General features: G+C 42.1%; 1 protein-coding gene across 1 annotated transcript; it reads left to right on the forward strand.

Annotated features, from left to right (window-relative positions):
• The first annotated feature begins 982 nt into the window (after window positions 1-982).
• On the forward strand, window positions 983-8,462 carry foxn1 (forkhead box N1). The gene is made up of 8 exons (XM_088300405.1): window positions 983-1,105; window positions 2,069-2,380; window positions 3,207-3,308; window positions 3,425-3,555; window positions 3,836-3,932; window positions 6,545-6,752; window positions 6,818-7,258; window positions 8,158-8,462. The coding sequence occupies exons 1-8, from the start codon at window positions 983-985 to the stop codon at window positions 8,460-8,462; spliced, it is 1,719 nt and encodes a 572-aa protein (XP_088156531.1).
• The last annotated feature ends 1,167 nt before the right edge of the window (window positions 8,463-9,629 follow it).

Here is a 9,629-nt window from a genome sequence, read left to right on the forward strand (position 1 = left end):
ATGGCCAGAGCCGACATTCAAACCCTGAACCTCAGACGTTTGATGCAAACATACTAACCACGAGTTTCCAGAATGATAGGAATTCATTTTGACTATTCTGAGGGAATCTTTCCCCTCTGAGCACACATGCAAATTTGAATCTGTTGAAACAATTCATTGGTTTTGTCTGAACATATTCAACAAAAGTCAAGAGTCAGTCAAGTGATGTCAAAAGTTGACACAAGCAGATACCCAAAAGTTAGGTCTGTCACAAAGAAATCTTTTTAGAATCGAATACACCATCAATGATTTCACCGATTACTTAATTAAGTAATGATAATGTAAATAATAATTAGAAATAATGCATTGCATAATATACTGTCATTCAAACTAAAAGAGGATGGTTTCAGTTTTCTTTCCAGGCAGTTAAGGCGTCACTTGAACTTTGATGCCTAAGTGCATGCGTTCAGGCTGATGACAGCATGTCAGTCAGGCACAGAAGCGTTGGTTGCTTGGCTGGACAAAATGCAATCTCTTCAATTCCAACTTCACCCTTTTGCCTCCTTTCATGTGGATGGAAAGCACTTGGATTGCTGTTCACTCTGTTTTCACTTGTCTGCCTCAGTGATGTTTGGCGTCGCATGACCAAAACGCCACGGTTTGTTGACACTTTAATGGGCTTCCTTTATGTAAATAGCTTCGGTTACCTTGCCTTGCCACGTGTCTCCGATCTCATCTGGGATCAGATAACAAATCTGTCCACATTGAGCAACTTTTACCCCTGATTAACCAAACTAAATGTATTGTCTGTGACAAGTATAGGACAGCATATTGCATCTGCGGTTAAGAGGAACTTAATTGAAGTTGAACAGTCACAGATTCAACAGCAACAGCCGCATAAGGAAACCAGGTCATAGTGGCTGGTGCATGAAAATTGAATTAAAAAAGAATTGCATAAAATGACCCTTTTTAACGTTTTTCCAGAATCCCAACTTGGTACAAAATGTCAGACTCGCCAACGTTTTCACCTAGCAATGACGAGTCTCAACCCTCAACGCCCCTGGCCAAAGTTTACACATCACACAAGCACTTTGGGACCTCCTGCCAGCCCGTGGCAGAATCACAGGTAACGAGGATAATGACGGTGAGACGAGTAGCTGTTGTTTAGTTGAAAAGCCTCTGTTCGGTTGTCAAAAGAATATAACGAAAGGTTGGAAATGCCAATATGGAGTAAACATTTTTGACTTGGCTCAGTTTGTAAAGTTGTTTAAACAATCTGCCAAAGTCGTTAGAACGCTTTTGTCAGTATGTTAGAACGACTGCAGTACGTTCAAACAACTTTACATTACACTTAACATTACTCCACAGATTTCAGTCGTTGACTTGAGTTATTGACTCGTCACAGCTTATAGTTGCAAAAACTCTTTGCAATCACCATATATTTTGACCTTTTAAAAGCCACCGTACAAATGTTCATGTAATGTATATCAATATCACGTTTGTTGATTGCGTTGCGCGTCTGTGCTGTTGTGCAATTTTCAGATTAAGTATGGCACATTAGTAAATATTTGATCAAGATTTTAATTATATTCGTATCTTGTAACAAATATAGTATTCATCCAACTTTATTTCAGCTTCAAAAGTGATTTACTTTCTAGCAGGCTGGAGAACATATTCAAACTGTTTCATTAGTGCACGGGCAATTAACATAATAGCCATATACACCACAATAGAGTGATTAGACACGCATGTATGCACACGTGCACACACATGCACACTCACACAACTTTAATGATATGAATGCTGAGGAAGCCAAAAGTTTTCTGTGCCCCTAAAGTTGTATTGTTTAGAAATGTACTGTCATCGTTTTGATAATTTTATGGTGTATAAGACAATTTCCTAGATTTTGTAAGCTCCATCTCAGAACGGGAGAATTTATCAAGCATCAAAGCTGTTTATTCAGATATTAGCCATAACTTTGCTCAAATTGAAGCTAAAACATTTCAACGCGAAGAAAGCATTTCCAAGCAATTTCTGTGGGCATGCATGTACTGCGGTATTTTTGATAACCTAACATGTTAATCCGCAGACAACGCATTTGAGTGAGGTCCGCTTTACCCAGCAAGCTGGACCCACCGTGACCTCCAGGCGCTCACCTGCGAGCAGAAAGCACAGCGCGGAAGGGACGGCGGGACACCAGGCCCTCGTTGACGCATCTTGCTTCCACCCATACCCGCGCCAGCTCAGCGAGGGTGCTGTGACAAATTCAGTTTGTCTTCAACCTGGCTCGTCTCCCTTCAGCAGCCTACAGGAGGTCTGCAGCCCTCAGATGTGCTGTCTCACCCTTGGATCAAACAGCGAGGCGCAAACGCTATGGGAACAAGCCACCTACAATGGTCAGGTGAGGAGAACTGCCACGTTATGCTCATTACAACAATTTTTGCTGGTCGACGTGAACGGGGATCGCTTCAGCAAATGTATTGTATCACCATCTTTTGATCTGTATCTGTACACAAAGTCGATGAAAATACGAATACTACAGAGTTGTAATGTTTCTCTAATTGCTTAGATGTGGACAAATTTGTTGGGTGCCTCCTTTTAGTAAGGAAAAAATACAAACTAGAATAGTTGTGATTAACTGACGACCAGATGAGGCTGCACCCTGTGTTTTGCTCAAAGTCAGCCGTGATGGGCGCTTGATCACCTGTGACCCAAAATAAGACAAGCAATTTAGAAAATGGATGGACAACCTATAATAGTCAGGGATATAACATGAAACTGAAGTGACTGAAATTTGCCAAAATCTATTGTGATGAGCCACAAAGGTTCTGGTATGATGGCCGTTGGACAGATGGGTCATAACTGGAGTGTTTTTGGCAAGCCACACCAGCTCAATATTAAAAGCTGCAAAGATTCCTATCCTCGTGCTCCACTGTATTTTGATCCCATTATAGATCTAAAGTAAAGCCCATTGAACATCTATGGCAGGAGCTGAACTGGTAATTCTTTTTGACTTCAATAATGAAGCAATGCCCTTATTTAATTTGTTAATTTTCCTTTTTTTTAAGTGTAAAAAAAAAAGTATAATTACATTTGTCCGTTTGAAGTTATTTTAGTGACACCAGTTTTTTTTTCTGTCTCCATTGTCATGTCTATATTCTGCATATGGGAGAGGAAGGTTGGAGTGCGTATTGTGTTGCAACATTTTGGTTTTATGATATCTCCAGTGTGCCTATCCTGACCCTCACCTACCAGCCGTGCCGGCCGAGACGTCTTGTTCCCATTCTCAGTGCGACCTATCCTACACTTCCGCCAGCCCTCTGCAAGAGGTACAGTCAGTGCAATGATTAATAGCAGGAGCAATAATTGCAGAAGTGTTGCAAGATAATCTGACAAAAGAGAGAACATATGAGATGTTCATATAATCCCTGTGTGTTCTCTACAGGTTGTAACAAGGCCATGCGGTACGGGGGAAAATTCCAACAAGCCAAATTATTTTCTTCAGAGTCTCTCGTCTCAAATTCATCAGAGGAACAACTCACAGCCTCTCTTCCCCAAGCCCATTTACTCATACAGGTGACATTCCATTGCTTATAAACTTTAACATGTTATAATCGTAGTCACTGACAATTGACTAATTAGTTACTTTGCTACTACACAACACCTTCAAAATTATCCAAATAACTGCTCAATTTACTTTAATGCACACGTGACTGCTAATGTAGTATGTGAGTTAACCACTACCACTTTGCTTCCCCATTCGGCCCCATTTTTGATGAATGAATTGATGGTTATCTCCGTAGTTTTGTCCATATAGTATAGATTTAGAAGTATCATTTCCTCTGTGTCGCTGCAGCATTCTCATCTTCATGGCTCTGAAAAACAGTGAAACAGGCAGCCTGCCCGTCAGTGAGATCTACAGCTTCATGACTGAAAACTTCCCCTATTTTAAGGTACAACACCGCAGGTTACACAGATACACTAAACTTGCAACTAATGGCAATATTTTATTGGCACAAGCATAAGTAGGTTTGGATGGAGTTCCCCATGTAAGTCTGATGTCTGATGCGCTGCCATTGTTCTTAAAACGACAAAAGGGAATTTCCAGTCGGCATCTATTTGCAGACAACATAATTGAACAAACATAATGATGCTTTCGCCGTTTAAGAAGTGAACTTCTGCCTTTACAAAGATAATAATGCTTGGCTTAGAATGACACGCAGGCATATTAATAATTAATTATAACTTGTTTTTCATAGTCGTTGTATATTGTAAATGTACTGTATACCTTATTTAATTTAACAATTGGAGCAAATTGAAAGCTCCTCTTATTGAATTATCGGTATGCTGATTTGCATGAAAAAAAGTTGGACATTGGTTGCGTGCATTAAAATCATGTTTCATCAACATGAATATTACACAAATCATATTCATGTTGGTCAAATGTGATTTTAATGCAACCAATGTCTATACTTTTTTTTTTTATGTAGAGTAAATCCTTCACTCTTTTCGTCAGTGTACCAAATGTAGTGCAGTTGCATAAATGTCTGGCTTTACTCTATTTTATATTTACTGTTCATTATTATGGCGACATCCTGGCCGACTAGTTAGCTCACAGTGCAGAGGTGCAGGGTTCAATTCCAGCTCCGGCCTTCCTGTGTGGAGTTTACATGTTCTCCCCGTGCCTGCGTGGGTTTTCTCCGGGTACTCCGGTTTCCTCCCACATTCCGAAAACATGCATTGCAAGTTGATTGGACTCCCTCATTTGCCCCTATGAGTGTTTGTGAGCGCGGATGGGTGTTTGTCAATTTGTGCCCCTGTGATTGGCTAGCAACCAGTTCAGGGTGTACCCCGCCTACAGCCCGAAGACAGCTGGGATAGGCTCCAGCAGCCCCGTGACCCTCGTGAGTAGAAACTGTTCATATAATCGATGGAAGGATGGATGTTCATGATTATTGCAGTTGCTAGGAGGCAGCAGAGAATCCTATAGTGGTTATCACCCACACCGCTGTCTCATGGTTCTGAGTTCCTGGGTTAGTCTCAGCTTTGGCTTATTGGTATAGAGTTTGCATGTTATCCCTATGCTTGCGTGGGTTTTCTCTGGGTATTCCGGCTTCTTCCCACATTCCAAAAGCATGCATTGAAAACCCGAATGTGTTTGTCAACTCTACTGTATATAGGCTGGTCAACCAGGCCAGGATGTACCCCACTTTTTGTCCAAAGTCTGCTGGGATGGGCTCCGGCTCACCTCCAATCCTAATGAGTACAAACAGTAGAGAAAATGGATAGATGAATGATTAGTAGAAATGGACATGTTTATTGTGTGTTAATAACATGTCCAACTCACTGCAAAACGGTGATGTTCACTGTTTTCCTATTGTTCAATCAATATTCCATTATTCAGTGAGTTGTGTTTTTTTTTTCTTGCAGGATCCTGTTCTGCCAGTACTTATTACTTATCTTCAGCCTTTGTGTACTTGATGACACTAATTGCTTCTGTTATAATGATGAATGACACCCGAGAGATTTTGGTCATGACTGTGTGTAAAAGTATGAGGAAGCAATTAGAGACACAATGAGGTTGTCTTAGCATTCTTTTACAAGGGGACTGTTTGTGTGTTGTGTAACTGGACTGTTGTGTTGTACAACAATCACATTTAATTTTAACCGTGCGGTTTAACCAAACGGTGGTTTGGAGCTCTGTAAATGCACCTGCAATATTTTCAGGCTCAGCATTGGATTTATTTGCTTATAAGTGCAACTTACATGGCGACATTCCAAGCAGCTGTCTGTCACTTTCAAAAACATGATGCACCGACAGAAAACATGACAGATAAATGTCATGGAGTCATAATTTCATGGTTGGGATTTTTTTTTGGGATGTGTGTTGATGTACTTAGAAATGGACACTCTAAATTGTCCCTAGGTGTGATTATGAGCGTGAGAGATTGTTTATCTATGTGTACCCCACAATTGACTGCCAAACGGTTCAGTGCGATATTTGCTTGTAAAAACCTGCATCCTTGCACGGTTGTTAGATTGTTGTACTGTATGCGCTTGGTGTGGTGTGGTGTACTATTGTTATTGTCATTATTATTTAAACATCAATTAGTGTAGAATTGTGTCCTAGTGTTCAAAAATAAACATTTTGTAAATTTAGTGTGGAATATTATTTGCTTCACTTTACTATCGTGTTGGTGATATAGGTCAGCACTGTAGGCTAAGGGTTCGCCTGAGACTTCTGAGGTGCGTGCATGGTTGACAATGTGTTTCCATGTCACACGCATGCTCCAAAAGCACATTATCTTATATGGCGACTGTAATCCCATTGGTTTGATTGAGAGCGTGAATGATTGTTTACCTTTAATTGGCCGCTGATCACTCCAGGATGTACCCCTGCCTCTTAGCTCAAATTGAGCTGGGATGGGCTCCAGCTCACCCGTGACCCGTTTGAGGAAAACAGTATAGAAAATGGATGGATGGATGAATATGTGTACGTACCAGGTGTCCAAACACTTTTGTTTATTTTATTCAAAGAAGCTCATTTAATGTCTCCCGTTTTTAGACAGCCCCTGACGGATGGAAGAACTCTGTGCGCCACAACCTCTCCCTGAACAAAAGCTTTGAGAAGTTGGAGGGCAAAAATGTCAACTCCTCTCGGAAAGGTTGTTTGTGGGCTCTCAATCCTGCCAAGGTGGAGAAAATGCAGGAGGAGTTGCACAAGTGGCGCCGGAAAGACCCCGTCAGTGTTCGCAGGAGCATGGCAAGACCAGGTAGGACTCTGAGAATTCTTGAATGTTATGAAGTGAAAAACCACCTTCATGTTTATTTTCTGCAGAGGCCCTAGACCATCTACTTGGACAGATGCCCAAGAAGCTCCGATCGACGCCACCATACACAAGACCTGGCAGTGTTTATGGCACCATGCTGATGTCCTCCAGCCCAACAGATTCTCACCAACCACCCAGCAGAGCTAGTCGACGTCTGCAGTATTCATGTGCTCCTCCACCATCACAACAGTCCTCGTTCCTCTCCCACACCGACATCCATTTTGGCGACTCATTGGCCCTGCACAACCTATGTGATGAGCAGCACATGGCAGACGTCCATCCCGGTCGTATGAACTTAATTGCGACTGGGAAGCTGCTACCGGCCTACTGTGCCACCCACCAGGATGACTTCAACGTTGGTCTAAGGAGCCTGCAGGACTTGCAATTAGAGGGAGAATCTTATGATGTGGAAGTACTCAACCCCAGCCTGACTGATCTGCAGTTGAAAGGTAGGCAGTGCCAGGGGGAGAGATGAATAACACGTGAATAAATCCACTACACGGGATTATTGGGACCTAACCCAAAAATAGGGGTCGGTTTGTGAAAAACAACCCAAAAATGTGAAATCTTTTGTCTGCATACCCTATGCTGAGACCAGCAAAGATTTTCAGGATGCAGACTTGCTCTGTCTGAGCTTTGCTTTAGCAATGTGTTGTCCACATAAATGCCTAGGAGAGGTCAATAATAAAGGCTGCAGTGTTGTTTGTTATCAATAAATAATTGGTTATACCAATATACCCCTCTGTATATATGTATCTATATATATATATATATCCATAGGGCTTGCTCAGGCTCAGCCCCAACGGGCAACGTGTGTCCCCCTCCCCGTGGGCTCCCCACCTGTGGGAGGGGCCAAAGCGGTCAGTTGGTCAGTTGTAGGTCATAACTGAAAAAAATAAGACCTTCTGCAGGGTGTCCAGGCTCGCCCTTATATGGTAAGAAGCTTGCCGATCATCTGGGTGGGGCTTAGAGTCCAGCCACTGCAGGTGTTACGGGCATGTCCCACTGGGAGGAGGCCCCAAGGAAGATGTTGATGATGATGATCGTCATCATCATCGTCATTTAATGAGCTTGTAGTATGATCTTACCTCTACATGGTGGAGCGGGAACACAGAAACAGAAGCAGATGTAGAAGTGACAAAGTGACCAGGAGGCCAGCGCGACAAACCTGCAAACCTAGTTTTAAACAAAAAATCTGAAAGTTAAGAAAAGGCTTTCTTGTTTTTCCAAAAGTCCATTCCTGTCGTTGAATGAACTTCCCCAGTCACAGTTTTCTGTGATCATCTTAACGAAAGAATTCAGCATGTTTTCCAATTGAAAGCACTTATCAATGCAAATTGTTTGGAAGGTAACCTGTGGGAGGAGTTGCAAGAGTACAGCCTGGTGTCCGACCTGCAAACAGCCCCCACGACCACGTCCATCGCCTCTGGCCTGCAGGCATCCTGTATCTATCCAAGCTGTTTAGACGCCATCCTGCCCGTCAGTGAGACCTCAGCGGTAACATCGTTGGGTGGCTGTAAAATGGAGTTTGACGACACATCAAGTGAACCGAACTTGAAACAACATGCCTGTTCAAATGGCTGGCATCCCGATGTTTACTCAGCAGACACTTTGCCGCTGTATTTGACCTGCTGCACCACATCCTTGGTGTAAGTAGGTGATGTAACTGTCAACACCTTTGTAACCGACAGATCCTAGACACATGACTGTGATTTGAATGAGCGTTATGGTAACAAGTGGCTTCACCATTGGATTTGAGACCCATGAAAAGCGCTCAAATCTTCATTTTTCTAAATGTGTTAAACTGTCTACCCAGTGATTACAGACCAGAGAAGAGCTCCCCTGGCTTGTGTGACCATACATTTCATATAAACTTGCAAGTTCTTTGGAGTAAATTGAATTCGAACCACAGCTAATATAAACTGATGGTGAGGTGGTCTTGAGTCACAGTGCACACTGTGAATGTAAAGAATTTTCGCATTGCTAATTAAATTTACGACAAATCCCTTTTGCTTTGCATTTAAAATTTAAATATTTATTATACTGCACTTGTTAAAGCGCTTAAAGTGATGCCAACCATGAAAAATTATTGTAGTATATTATACAACTATAAAAAAAATGTATCCATAGAATATAATTTTACTTTAATTATCTCACAATAACATTTTATTGTATTTGCTTTTTTTTTCATATTAACGTTATCTTTCATCGTCGATTGCCTTTGAATCACATATTTTACCATAAAATATTTGGTATATGACCAAAATGAGGGCAAAATATGAACGCATTTGGCATCAGCAATAGGTCAATCAGAGCTGGGCAGTCCCTCCTTGGGGCGGAATGGTCCAGCGCTCTGGACGCCCATTTTTGGGGCGGGGGGCGTGGTGTGCGTGCAAGCGTGCCTCGATTTCCTTGTTCTGACATCACAAAACCTGCCCCTCCCGACTTCTACTGGGGCATACCATTACAAAACGGGAGGGGTGCTACGGAGTCCGGGGCCCACAATTTTCATGAATAAGGCCGGAGAGTCGAGGTCGGAACCGGACTGAGATAGCGGCCGGAGGGCGGGGGACTGACCGGCAAAAAAGGGTCAAGTGCCTTGCTCTGAGGTGCATATTGATTAAACATCAAGGAAACAACGAATAGTACAAATAAATATTGCCTGCATGGGAACTGTTGTTGTCTATACACCAGCTATAGTCAATATAAAAAAATGGAAATTTTGAGATTCATCTTGAGGATCAGGACGCTCTAAATGACGCAATAATGTATATACTTGGGCTTTCCCCATAAAACTTCTTATCAGAGGTGTGAGTAAGT

This window comes from Idiotropiscis lumnitzeri, chromosome 7 (assembly GCF_059441095.1).
Source record: "Idiotropiscis lumnitzeri isolate Australia: NSW breed Sydney's pygmy pipehorse chromosome 7, RoL_Ilum_1.0, whole genome shotgun sequence".
In the NCBI taxonomy this organism is placed as follows: Eukaryota; Metazoa; Chordata; class Actinopteri; order Syngnathiformes; family Syngnathidae; genus Idiotropiscis; species Idiotropiscis lumnitzeri.

Excerpts from the sequence above, each read along its gene's own strand:
- foxn1 (XM_088300405.1), top strand. The coding sequence starts at position 983 with ATGTCAGACTCGCCAACGTTTTCACCTAGCAATGACGAGTCTCAACCC. Across the intron at positions 3,933-6,544 it reads AAAACTTCCCCTATTTTAAG|ACAGCCCCTGACGGATGGAA; the intron begins GTACAACACCGC and ends TCCCGTTTTTAG. Across the intron at positions 7,259-8,157 it reads GACTGATCTGCAGTTGAAAG|GTAACCTGTGGGAGGAGTTG; the intron begins GTAGGCAGTGCC and ends ATTGTTTGGAAG.